This window comes from Pantherophis guttatus, chromosome 5 (genome assembly GCF_059756535.1).
Source record: "Pantherophis guttatus breed Tessera chromosome 5, ASM5975653v1, whole genome shotgun sequence".
NCBI lineage: Eukaryota > Metazoa > Chordata > Lepidosauria > Squamata > Colubridae > Pantherophis > Pantherophis guttatus.
This window is the reverse complement of record NC_142067.1, coordinates 24,754,441-24,767,972: the sequence shown is the minus strand read 5'-3', so window position 1 is coordinate 24,767,972 and position 13,532 is coordinate 24,754,441. Positions and strand designations below refer to the sequence as shown.

At 38.0% G+C, this 13,532-nt stretch overlaps 1 protein-coding gene across 2 annotated transcripts in view; it reads right to left on the bottom strand.

Moving 5' to 3' along the window:
• MTUS2 (microtubule associated scaffold protein 2) overlaps positions 1 to 13,532 on the bottom strand; it is a 329,331-nt gene that overhangs the window by 209,296 nt on the left and 106,503 nt on the right. For both annotated transcript variants that reach the window (XM_087894733.1, XM_034410840.3), the window contains exon 4: positions 598 to 801. In XM_087894733.1, coding sequence (XP_087750859.1) covers positions 598 to 801 — 204 coding nt within the window. The remainder of the gene's footprint in view (positions 1 to 597; positions 802 to 13,532) is intronic.

The window sequence follows — 13,532 nt, the reverse complement described above, 5'->3', positions numbered from 1 at the left end:
AAAAAATAGGATTTGAGGTGAAAGTTCAGCTAAGAGTTCTTGGGGTTATATGCAGAGGTGGGATTCACTTACCTTCCCTACTGGTTCACAAATATGAGTGCGCATGCATGAGCACGGCCTTCCGCGCATGTTCTTTGCTCACGCATTACGTCCGGGTGGGTGGGTGGAGCCTCCCGCAGTTGCCACTACCGGTTTGCCCAAACCGGCTGAATCCCACCTCTGGTTATATGCAGAGAGACAACAGCCTTTTCCCCCCTTAACCATAGTATGCTGAAGCAAAAAATCTACTGTGCTTGAATCTGTTTTGAAAGTAGTTCATTTATCTCTCTCTGTGTGTGTACGTACGTGCACATACATAGAGTGTTTGCATGCAAAAATGGTTACGAGATGTGTTCTTCAACAACTTTTAGAAGAAAATCCTATACAAGTAACTTATTATTAGAAAATATTTATCTAACATTATATAGGCCATAAAATTCAACAGCAAACAGAAATATGCTGCTAACACACAACAAGGGATTAAGTATTCTTCTTTATTTCTCTTTGTTTCTCTGCAACAGATATATCTGGAGTGAAAAATCAAGTTGTCTGACTTACGATTGGCTGTCTTGCTTTGATCGCTCTGGATTCTGTCACTTGATTTGCTTGAGATTGAGGAGACACTGGAGCTCCTGACAAAACCAAACGTGGCGAGTTTAGCTGGCGGCAACCGTGAATAACCAGGAGGGCGAAGTCCAGACTGACATGGCTTTGGAAGATTCGATTTTGTAGCATTTGGACTTGCGCCTTTTTTAAGATCAACTGGAAAAAAAAATAAAATTATTGCATGCATTTTTTTTTAAAAAAAGTGGAGATATATTGTTGGATCTTGTCAGAACAAACAAGAATGGCATTGAAAAGAAAACTATCCCTTGGAACTTCTTGGCCATCCCAAATTTATTTAGTTATAAGTGTTATATGGCCAGCCGTCTCACAAGAAGTGACTCTGGGCAGCATATAGCAAAAAGGAAAGTATAAAAACAAGATATATGTCAAACACAATCATATTTTTAAAAAGTACACAAAAGAGATTTGATCAGCAATGGAACTACCTCAAGATCTCATCCATCCCCAAAGATCCCCAGCGTAATGACAAAGCCAGATCTGAGGGACTCCCAGAAAATATGGAGGAATTTTTGTTATTGTTATTGTTATTCCTTGACTTGGGTTGAGTGATGCCTTCATTTGATTCCAATGGCCCCATCTGATCCTCTTTAATGCATTTACACTTCTTTTCTTAGGTTTCTGCAGCTGCTTCAAAGAATTGCAGTCACGTCCATGTTCGTGACAAAATATCTGCAATCAAACCTAAAGTGATGCACAACCAATTAGGTTTTTAGTGCAAAAAATTAAAATGGATCAAAGGAAAGTAACATGTAAAGAAGCTATAAGCGATCAACATATAATTTGATTCATCATGATTTCTTTCTTATGCCATTTCAGACTTTACTTTAAAATGACATTATTTTTAATTTATATGATTCTAGAGATGGAAATATCAAATATACTTGGTAAGTAAATATGCAAATCCATATAGAATTTCAGTTTTAGTGCATCTATGCAATTCTTATTATTTTTCATGCCTTAAGAGTTAAGGTGGGACTAGAATTCCATCTCCTAGTTTCTAACCTAAAATTTCTTAAGAACTTCAAAATAACTCAACACAGATCAGAACAACCTAACCAGGACACAAATCATGAGGCTACTCCAATATTGTCAACGCACCATCTTTACATTCAAGAGGGAAATGTATGAGCAAATAAAAGGGACATCCATGGGAGTCATTGCATAACTGAAACACTGCATTTCAAAACTACACACCTAATTTTTGGTGCTGCTACATGGATGACATGTTTGACATCATCAAAAGAAATGCACTGAAAGACTTTCATACCGTACTTAATTCCATCTTCCTGGACATACAGTTTACAATGGAGGAAGAAACAGCTAGACAATTACCATTTTTAGATGTGCTTGTCAATAGATGTGCTTGTCAATAGACAAGAAGATGGAAGCCTAGAAACCACAGTTTATCGCAAGGCCCCCAACACTCCATGCATTCTGAGTTTCAACAGCAACCGTCCACAGTCACACAAAAAGAGTTGCATCAGAACACTATATTGCAGAGTGAAAACCCACTGTAGTACCCAGCAAGCCAAATAGCAGGACAGCAGGTACCTACATGGACAATTCAGAGTACCCACAATTATTTGTTACAAGATGTCTCCTCAACATGGTGAGGAGAAAAAGGAAGAAACAAGGTGCAAGACTAACTACACCCTGCCATACTTCAAAAATATTTTGGAAGCAGTAGAGTGCTGCTTCTGAGATCTGCAAGTGGGCATTGAACATCACCCAGTGGAAACATACAAGGACAAATTATACATTGTAAAGATGGCTTGAAGGTGGGAGATACTTCCTATGTAATCTACCAGATCCCCTCTATGGATTGCCCTTGTGACTATGTAAGACAGATGGGAAGGAACCTAACCACCAGATTGCAAGAATACAAGCAAGTGATCAGATGAGGAGACCTGAACTCATTGATAGACTCACATTGCAATGAATAAAGGCATACATTTGATTTTGCACCTACTAAGATTGTTGGATGAGCAGGCACAAAAACAGCAGGGAAGTGATTGAAGCCTGGGAAATGGACCTCTCAGCCATCAAGAGGAATGCTGATTTACCACCAGCTTATTAAGTACTTAGGAAGCAAGGGCTTGATAGCACAAGAAAACAACAACTTAATAACCAGCCATCAACACCCTCATCAACATCTAAAAAGCCACAAACAACAAGCATCATATAAATCCACACAAAATAGCCCAAAGTACACAGTCTGCTAGAGAGAAGTTCCCCGAGGATGGGCTCCACCATGAGTCCAAAAGCTTGGAAGACTAAACCTCTGGTCCCGGTGACCAATCCAGATTGGATCCTGCAGCATTATCCTGGAACATGTATATTCATCTGGGTCTCTTATTTTAAAGAGAGACTATGGTGTATAATTAATCAAAACATCAAAACATACTGTGCAAATGGCAAGAAAGCGGGGGGGAAAGAATTTCCATGTTAGTGATCATTAGGAAGCTGAAAAGAAGAGAGTCTATGTCCTAATGTCTTTATACAAATCTGTTCTTTTCAAAAGAAACTAGATAAGAGAGATTTTTTTTCCCCTGCCTGTTCCATGATATAAGAATCCAGGGACATCAAACATTTGAAATCCTCTGAAATTCAGGACAGACAAAAAAATTGACAGCTAGCACAAAGTCGAAATTCTCTTCCACAAAATCTGGCAAGAGTCACCACATTAGAAAGGTTGAAACAGGTTTGAATAAGTCATTTTTTCTATTTTAAATTCATTTCATCTTATTTCCACACTCTTTTATGTTTGTGTGTTTATTTTAAGAAATATGTGATTAATAGATTGTTCTAATTTTCATGTACATTGAAACTAACACACTAATTTGTGTGTGCAGTTTTTTCTGATAAATGTTTTGGAATGCAATCATATTGGAATGTAATATACATCCTGTCCTCAATATACATATTGTGTATACATTTGTTCATTAGATAACCACATTACAAAATACAGAAAAATGCAAAAACCGATATATAATTATTGAGGAAATACTCAATAATATAAGTATTGAGGAAATACAATTCTATTCCTAAATTCGATATGTATACATCAATTAATGATTGTATAAGGCTACCAAAAGATCTGGGCCATGACAGTTATGTTTCCTACAGGGTCAGAAGCTCCAAACTTCCCAGGCCCAACTGATAGGAATTGAAACAGAAGAGTGCTATTGCAGTTAACTCCTTGATTGTGGTTTATCATAGACATCTCATAGTATGATGGGCTGAAACAGCCATTGATTTGACCCAAGCGAGGTCTTTTATCACCTTAGTAATGAAACACAGCCAGGATCCTGATGGTTTTGATTCAACAAGAGAAAGAAAATGGATATGAATGGTTGCGGATATGTGTAAAATGAGTATGTATTCCTAATAGCTATTAGACCGGGGTGTCAAACTCGTGTCGTCATGGCAGCGTCATGTGTCGGGACTTTTTTCCCCTTTGCTGAACTAGGTGGGGCGGGACCAGCTCATGACACATCTGCCCCGCGGGCCGCAAGTTTGACAGTCCTGTATTAGACCTTCAAGATAGTCCAGACTAAGAAACCAATGTCCTATAGGTCAATATTACCTTTATTGTAACAGAATCTTTCAAGACTGAATGTGTTTCCCCCTTCCTCTCTTTAGCTTCATGTGAACTAAGGAGGTACTTGTCTGAGATGTTTATTTACATTACTTTCTTGGCCTGGGAACAAACCCCTTTTATATGACTATTGTCTTGGCAATGGCTTTTGCTCCTGTTCTTCAAGGCCACTCTCTATGTCCTCTACAGTATCTGTCATAGGAGAAATGGAATAATCCTCTTTAAATTACTTCCTGCAAGGACACAGATTTCCATCTTCTTCTTCCTCACACTTGATTTTCTTTTTTTCCTTCCCAATGTATTACTTTGTTATTTCACTATTTCTTCCAATCTGAGTTAATAAACTTTGCTCTAGTTGACTATTGCTTCAGCCTCTTAAGCACAAGTTATAATGTTTTAGTGTCCTTTGCTAATAAGGTACCAAAATCTGTTAATTTTTTTAATTAATTCCCAGATATAGTTATCAATGTGGACAGGGAAATTACAAAAATTGTGGAGTTGAAGCTCAGTAGGTTGGTGATGAGGGATTAGCTATAGAAAGCAGAATATATTTTTAACAAAAGGAAAAAGGATTTTAAAGCTCTTTTTAAATCTCTGAGCTAAATAATTTAATGGAGGTGGGGGAGAATACTGATTTAGTGACAGTGTGATAAAAGTTGAATTCCAGTGTAGGAAAGGATTTGAAATTAAAACTGTCAATTCTGTAGTATCCTTATGCATACTATATCTGGAATACAGCATTTGTTGTGTGGACCTTGGTGTTCTCCAAGGTTGGTTATTTGCTTGTAGGCATTTCATTACCCAACTAGGTGACATTATCAGTGCTATTAAGCATGGGGTTTGTTCCCTGTCTATATACAGCAACTTGGCTTGCCTGTGTTGGTGAGGGTGTGTTTTTTTCCTTGCTAGTTCTTGGTTTCTTTCTACCAGGAAAATGGCATCCCCATGAAGCTACTATATATAAACAGGGAGCAAATCAAGGGAATATCATAAGGTGACCAGACGTCCCGCTTTTGGCGGGACAGTCCCGCTTTTGAGCAATTTGTCCCGCGTCCCGCGGCGTTTTAAAAAAGTCCCGATTTTTCATTCTGCCTCCTGAGTCCCGGCTGCCTCCTGAATCCCCGCTGATGGCTAGAGGGAAAAAAAACTCTTTAAACTCTTGCCGCGGGGCTTCAAAGGGCCGACCTACAGCTGATCAGTGTTAAAAAAAAATGAATAGACCCATGCCTGCAAAAATAGAAAAAACAGCCCCTGTTAACAGCTTCCGCTAGGTTAATTAGCTGCAAAAAGCTGCAAAAAGTTCCTGGAGCAGATTTTTTTCCCCCTAGCTATACTGAAAACAAAGGCGAAAGCGAAACTAAACCTGCAACGTGACAAAATGAGGCAGAGAGAGATTTCTTTCTTTTTCTTTTTCTTTTTCCTCACCAAAAAAGGTAGGTACAAAACTGCAAACAATGGGAAATTTTGGGCAAAAGAGGAGAGTTCAAGATTTTAAAACACAAAAGAAAAAAAGCTCTATTTAACTAGGGAATTGTAATAATTGAGATACTATTAATAATTGTATATTGTGTTGAAAGCAGAAATGGTTAAGTTGTGGTTTGGAGGAATATATGGGGGAAATTATTTGGTTTATTATTATTGGTAAATATAATTAATTGATTTGTAAGAAATTGGATTGCATGGAAATAATTGGAATATTCATGTTCATATTGATTAATATACAAAAAAGATAGTTATATAACTAATTGATTTATATTAAAATGTTGAATTTGTATTAAACAACTGTATTACATAATTACATAATTAACCAATGTGAGGATGGATATAAAAATAGATGACAATGGGAAGGGGTATAATATAGAATAGAAGGGAAAAATTGAATTTGATTAAGATTAGAGATGAGGATGAAGGGTAATATTGTTTTTTAAAAAAAAATAGATGAGGAATAAATATGGCAAAAAGGAAATATAGAAATTGTAAATTTAATTGAAATGACTAAACGCTGTTTAAATTTGTGAACCAGCCAAATATTCTGTTCAAAGAAAATACATTGTATGTTTGTATGTGTGTTTCTAATTATTGCCATTTATTCATATTTGTTCTCTTTTATTCTTTAAAGTTTAACAATTCATTCTTAATCTTAATATCTTTATATTTGCTTGGGGTTGGCTTTCTTCCCTTTCATCTTTTTTATTGTACAGCAATCTTTCTCCTCAAACCTACCACCACTCTCTTTTCTTTCCTTCTTACTTTCTCTTCCCCCCACCCTCTTTTTCTCCTCCCTACTTCCTCTTCCTTTCTCCTTCTCCTCCTCTCTTCCTCCCTCTCTTACCCTCACTCCTACTCTAATTTCCATTCCTTCATCCCTCTCTATTGCTGTATCCTTTAATGCATATGGACTACTCAGAGGGCTGAAAAAGTTATTTTTGACTGGTCCTCACACTTTTGACCAGTCCTTGAACTTATGACTGTCCTCACATTTTACATTTTTGCCCTATCTTGTCATCATGGTGAAGAGAAGCAGTTGTGAAATGAGTGACATGGTTGTTAAGAATGCTGCATGGGCATAAATGTGAGGATGGTCATAAGTCAAAAGTGCGAGGACCTGTCAGAAATGACTTTTTTCAGCCCTCTGGTTAGTCCTTTTGTGCATATGGACTACTCAGAGGGCTGAAAAAGTTATTTTTGACTGGTCCTCACACTTTTGACCAGTCCTCGAACTTACGACTGTCCTCACATTTTACATTTTTGCCCTATCTTGTCACCATGGTGAAGAGAAGCAGTTGTGAAATGAGTGACATGGTTGTTAAGAATACTGCACGGGCATAAATATGAGGATGGTCATAAGTGTGAGGACCAGTCAAAAGTGCGAGGACCTGTCAGAAATGACTTTTTTCAGCCCTCTGGTTAGTCCTTTTGTGCATATGGACTACTCAGAGGGCTGAAAAAGTTATTTTTGACTGGTCCTCACACTTTTGACCAGTCCTCGAACTTACGACTGTCCTCACATTTTACATTTTTGCCCTATCTTGTCACCATGGTGAAGAGAAGCAGTTGTGAAATGAGTGACATGGTTGTTAAGAATACTGCACGGGCATAAATATGAGGATGGTCATAAGTGTGAGGACCAGTCAAAAGTGCGAGGACCTGTCAGAAATGACTTTTTTCAGCCCTCTGGTTAGTCCTTTTGTGCATATGGACTACTCAGAGGGCTGAAAAAGTTATTTTTGACTGGTCCTCACACTTTTGACCAGTCCTCGAACTTACGACTGTCCTCACATTTTACATTTTTGCCCTATCTTGTCACCATGGTGAAGAGAAGCAGTTGTGAAATGAGTGACATGGTTGTTAAGAATACTGCACGGGCATAAATGTGAGGATGGTCACAAGTGTGAGGACCAGTCAAAAGTGTGAGGACCTGTCAGAAATGACTTTTCAGCCCTCTGAGTAGTCCCTATACACATAGCCATGGCCACCCGGTCACATGACCAGCTAGCCACGCCCACCCAGTCACATGGCCTCCAAGCCACGCCCACACAATAAGTCACGCCCACAATGGTGTCCTTCTTACCAATGTTAAAATCTGTTCACCTTACCCTATACACATAGCCATGGCCACCCGGTCACATGACCAGCTAGCCACGCCCACCCAGTCACATGACCAGCTAGCCACGCCCACAAAATAAGCCACGCCCACAATGTCCCTCTTTACCAATGTTAAAATCTGGTCACCTTAGAATATCAAGGACTCCACTGAGCTACATATATTCTCTTCTACCATACTTTTAGTTATCCTATTTGAAAAGGCACATGATACAGCTATAAAAAGGGCAGAAAAGGGCAGCCAAAATGGTAAACAAATCTCAAACATCTTCATGAGAAAATGCCAGAATATATGTGACTCTTCAGCTTCTACAAAGGGTGACTATGGTGATGTATAAAACCCTGTAGGTTCTGGAGAAAACTGACAAGAGATAAATATTTTCCCTCTCTAAAAAAAAGACCAGGGATCATCCAAAAATGTGGTGATGACGAACGATTTGCATACTTTTAAAGGTGTCAGGCCTCGAAGCCATCTTTTGCACTAGGCCTTCAGACCTGCCACATTTACTACTGTGGGAAACTGGGAGAGGGGATTGTATAGAGCCAGGGTGATATATAGTCATAATAACATTCCTTCCTCAGAAAGTCAAGGACAAATTGCCCTGCACTTGGAAGGCTGGACTTGAGAGGCATCTCCAGTTGGGACGATGTTTGATTGGACCATGTGATGGACTTGTGGGTGTTGGGTAGGGACTTGGGTGGGGAAAATCCAGAAGCTTTCAGATTCGGTTTTCCCAGATGTGCCAATATAACATTTCTAATAAAATGTAGTTTTGAGGAACTTCAAGTCTCTGAGTTTTATTTCATTGGGGGTGTTACTTGGAACCCTGAAATTAAACTGAATCCTAACCACTAGACCACCAGGGACATTGACAAAAGGGAGAGTAAATTCATAGGGGATATGAATCAAAGGTAACCAACATTCGGGTTGTAGAGGAACAACAATAGGAAAGGCGTATCTTGTGAACATCGCAGATGAATCTAGTTGGGAGGAAGAAAAACCTGGACTAAAATGGGTCTTGATCTGGTCCAGCAAGGCTAAATACACTAAAGTACATTAAATGAATGGCAGGACCATTATGACTAGGCTGTTGCACCTGTTATACCTGTTATGAAAGAAAGTTAAAGGCAAGTAATTTTGAAGCATCCCCTACATGGAACTAAATTTTTCAGTGACAGTTCAGTAAAATTTAATATAAGCTTCTAACAAAGAGTTACAGCAAAGGCACTTACTATTTAATAACTTCGTTTGTTAGAATTCTCCAACCATCTTTTCAGCAGTACTGAGTGCTCACATATTATATTTATTAGGTACACACAAATAATTAAACTGTATACAGATTAAATTTGCATATAACATTCAACATTTTATGTATACTCTTCCTTCAGAACTTAGGGTGGCCCTGACTTTGTTAGCCTTTTGTAAAGCTTTAAAAGTGTGGCTATGTGCCCAAGCTTGGAGTCTTGAAAGTGTTAGGGGCCCTGTTACTTAGTTGCACTGTTATTTTTTAGGTAATTATTATGGTAATCTTCTATTGTGTATATCTCTAATTTGTGAGTATTTTTGTGTTTTTATGATATTACTTATTGTTATATTGTTTGCCAATGCAAGTCAATTAAATTGAGAAGGACAGCTATAGAAATTGAATAAATAAATCAAATTATATAAGATTCAATATTTTGTACAATTGATGCAGACTGCACATTAAGGATCAACAATGCAGTACTTATGAGCCCAGTATAAATGATGCTTGTATCAGTGCTAACAAAGATGCTTGTTTCTCTGATTTTAGTTGTTTGACTTATTTGGGTAAGATTTAATGTATGACTCACCCATGTTAAAGGAACCCTTCATATGAATCATTTTGTTTCTGACAGTCACTATATGCAAACATTGTGGCTTATTTAGAAGATATTTTCAGAGCCTCTGGAACCACATCTACATTTCAGAACAGCAAGTTTCTTTCTTCAACATTCATTGGAGTAAATTAATTATTAAAATGAAAAACTTTTGTTATGAGCATTCACTGGGCTCCACCTTGCTGGTCAAAAGCCCATGTATAGGCTTCCTCTTTGAAAATGTGACAACTATGTGTTTGAAAAAGAATACAAAATTATATTTAAAACAAGTCTTTTTTTTTTGCTTTAATGGATGTTTTAATTAATACATTTTAACAATAAACATCCCTTTTTCAGATCTGCCGAAATAAGCAGAACAACACTTCAAAATGATCATTGTCAGAATACCCTAGCTCCTGGCTGCTTGAAGACGGTCACAAGTTTAATCATTATACCATATTCTACAAAAATTAGTGTCTTTGAACTTTGAACTTTGCTAGATCTTGTCTGAAAATATGAAAATATTTCCAGGTAAACATTCTCTGAAATGAGACAAATACCCTGTTTCCCCTAAAATAAGACATCCCCTGATAATAAGCCCAATCGGGCTTTTGAGCGCATGGCAATAAGGCCAAGCGCTTATTTCAGGGTTTAAAAAAAATATAAGACAGGATCTTATTTTCAGGGAAACATGGTATAATTCTGGAGCTCTAATGACACCTGCAAATAATAACAGAGGAGAATTTCTCTTGGCAACCCAAACAAGATGCAGTGATGCACTTCCCATTATACATTCACATTATTCAGAAACCAAAATAGAATCAGAACAAACAGTGAATGCTGTGGAAAAAAAGCTGCAACTACATTTTGCAACTTCCATTTTCTGAAGAATCTGAGTGATTCCATGAATCCAGAAATTAGGAATACCGTATCTGGATTGCAAAATTCCAAATGACCCCAGATAACAGCAATGAATGAAGTTTTTCTGAATCAAATTAAAATGTCTTTATTGTGACTTTTGATCAGTCTTTATAATAAAAAAGAGTACAATAAAAAAAGAAATAGTTTAACATAACTATTTGTTATTGGGATAAAGAAAAAATAATAAAACAATAAAACAACATATCTAATTAAAAGTTTGATGAAGATACTTGGCCATCTGATTAGTGAGTGTGAGGTTAGCATCCCTTAAAAAAATAATAAACATCAAAGGTATCTGTGTGACCCTTGTATTTGGAAATGATTGGGGTGCTCAGAGCACGTCTTGGGGGATCCTAGAAAAGACAGTTGTATGACATGAGCAAGAGTTTCTAGCACCCTGGATCCAGAAGGGCAAGTCTCTGCAAATAAAGAGTCCCATGAAATCTTCGCATAAGTAAAACCGATGGGGAGCATTGAAGTGGGAAAAGGCTCATTTACATTTGCGTAGGATTAGATTCAGTGGTGGGATTCAGCCAGTTCGCACCACTTTGGGAGAACCGGTTGTTAACTTTCTGAGCAGTTTGGTGAACTGGTTGTTGGAAGAAATCATTAAGGCAGAGAACCGGTTGTTAAATTACTTGAATCCCACCAGTAGTTAGTTTGTATAGATACCCCAGACTAGAGGGCTTGCAACTATCTTACATTTAGCAATAGAATTCACAGGCACTGGTTATATCATTTTTATTAGTGCTGCTTTATAAAACCCTAGTAAGACCACACCTGGAATACTGCAACCAACTGTGGTCACCACATTACAAAAAAAAGATGTTTTGAGACTTTGGAAAAAGTTCAAAGAAGAGCAACTAAGATGATCAAAGGCCTGGAGACTAAATCATATGAAGAATGGCTGCGGGTTTTGGGTCTGGCTAATCTAAAGAAAAGAAGAATTAGAGGTGATATGATAGCAGTATTCTAGTATTTGAGGGGCTGCCATAAAGAAGAGGGGGTCAAATTATTCTCCAAAGGACCGGAGGGCAGGACAAGAAGCAATGTTTGGAAACTAATCAAAGAGAGAAGCAATAAGGAATTAAGGAGAAACTTCCTAACAGTGAGGACAATTAACCAGTGGAACAGTTGCCTCCAGAAATTGTGGGCGCTCCATCACTGGAGGTTTTTAAGAAGAGACCAGACAGTCACTTGTCTGAAATGGTATAGGTTCTCCTGCTTGAGCAGGGGGCTGGACTAGAAGACCTCCAAGGTCCTTTCCAGCTCTACTCTATTCTAAATTTTGATGATCAATGCCCCTGATAGTCTCTTTTACTGTTGATTTGGCCTTCTCCAGGGTTAATTGGTCTAAGTGTGAGGGTGATCTGGTTGTCACATCTGCCACCCCATTGATTGGCAGGGTTGCTTTGGTTTCCTGAATCTCTTTTCTGACATCTGGTGGTAATATGGCCCTGGAATCCAGAAATGGTTTGCATACCTACCAGACACACACACTAGGAAATCAAGATGGTCTGCAACAAGTATGGATACATGTAAAAGTTTTAAAGAAGGAAGTTTTCCATAATTTCAATGTGAACGGTCTCTTGCAAATCTATTTAAATGTTGATTAGCAATAAATATACAATTATCTGTCAAGGCTATGAAATCCAAAGAAATTATTCCAAATCATGTCTGAAGGGTTCCCAGTCACCCTATTATCCATTTTTTGTCCTATCTACCATACACGCCAGCAGAACAGGCATGCTATGGGCTCCGCCAGTCAAGGAATTCTGATTGATGGGGTTCAGGAAAAGGACCTTCTCTGCCGTGGCTCCTGCCCTTTGGAACATCTTGCCCCTTCAGGTGAGATTGACTCACACCCTCCTGACTTTCTGTAAGGGCCTAAAGACCCAATTCTGCCAGATGGCTTTGGGGCTCCAAAGGGGGACCATCACACTCAAGGAGGTTGATGAATTAAGAGGCAATCCCACCTCCTCCCCCATGCCTCCTGTTCCCTCTGTCCCCATTTTTTAAATATAATTTTATTTAGAGTGTGGTTTCTATTTGATCGTTTTAGAAATATTTATCTGTTAAAGGTTTTAATGTTTTAATACTGTAAGCCACCCAGTAGAGTCATTACGATATGAGACGTGGGGCAAATAAATTTAATAAATAAATAAATAAATAATAAATAAACACTATCAAAAAACCCAGATAAGCAACAAAGGCCAACACAGTGTGAAACCAAATAACGTATTAATGTCCACATTGAATGATTCTCTGAGGTATAAAGGTACTTCAGTTTCAGCTACTTTATAGATAAACAACATTAGTTTTGCTTAAGAGCCATTACATTCCACACTATGCAAGACTTCGGTGCTCCCTGTATGAAGATAAAAATCTTTATTACTGCATCTGAATCTGTGGCAGGACACATTCATTATTTAAAGAAATGTTTAGGGGTTCTAGCATATACTGCAAATACTTAGATCATTCTTGCTGAAGCTGCCTTCCTTCACCAGTCTAGATCCTGGCTCAACATTACTCGCATTAGGTTTAAGAATAAAGATTATTAGCAATTTTTACTTAACTCCTGGCTAAATCTCTGCAGCACTTTAATTCTTCATTTCTCTTAATTTAGACTAGTCATAGGAATACTGGTAGCTTTATTAAGCTAAAGGGCAACCAAGCATTTCTCTCTCCACCACCCCCAACCTTTAAGGAAGAGTTCGGTTCTGCTGACATTTATTGATTTTTTTAAAGCTCATATGAGAGGTTTCCAGTTGAGCTAAAAATCAGAGCTCATAAAAAGCTGTTTATCTTTTGTCTTTTATATCTAATGTAACTCTGTAACAGTACTTAGGAAATGTTCTAATACAAATTCAGGGACGCTCAGTGACTAAGACGCTGAGCTTGTCAA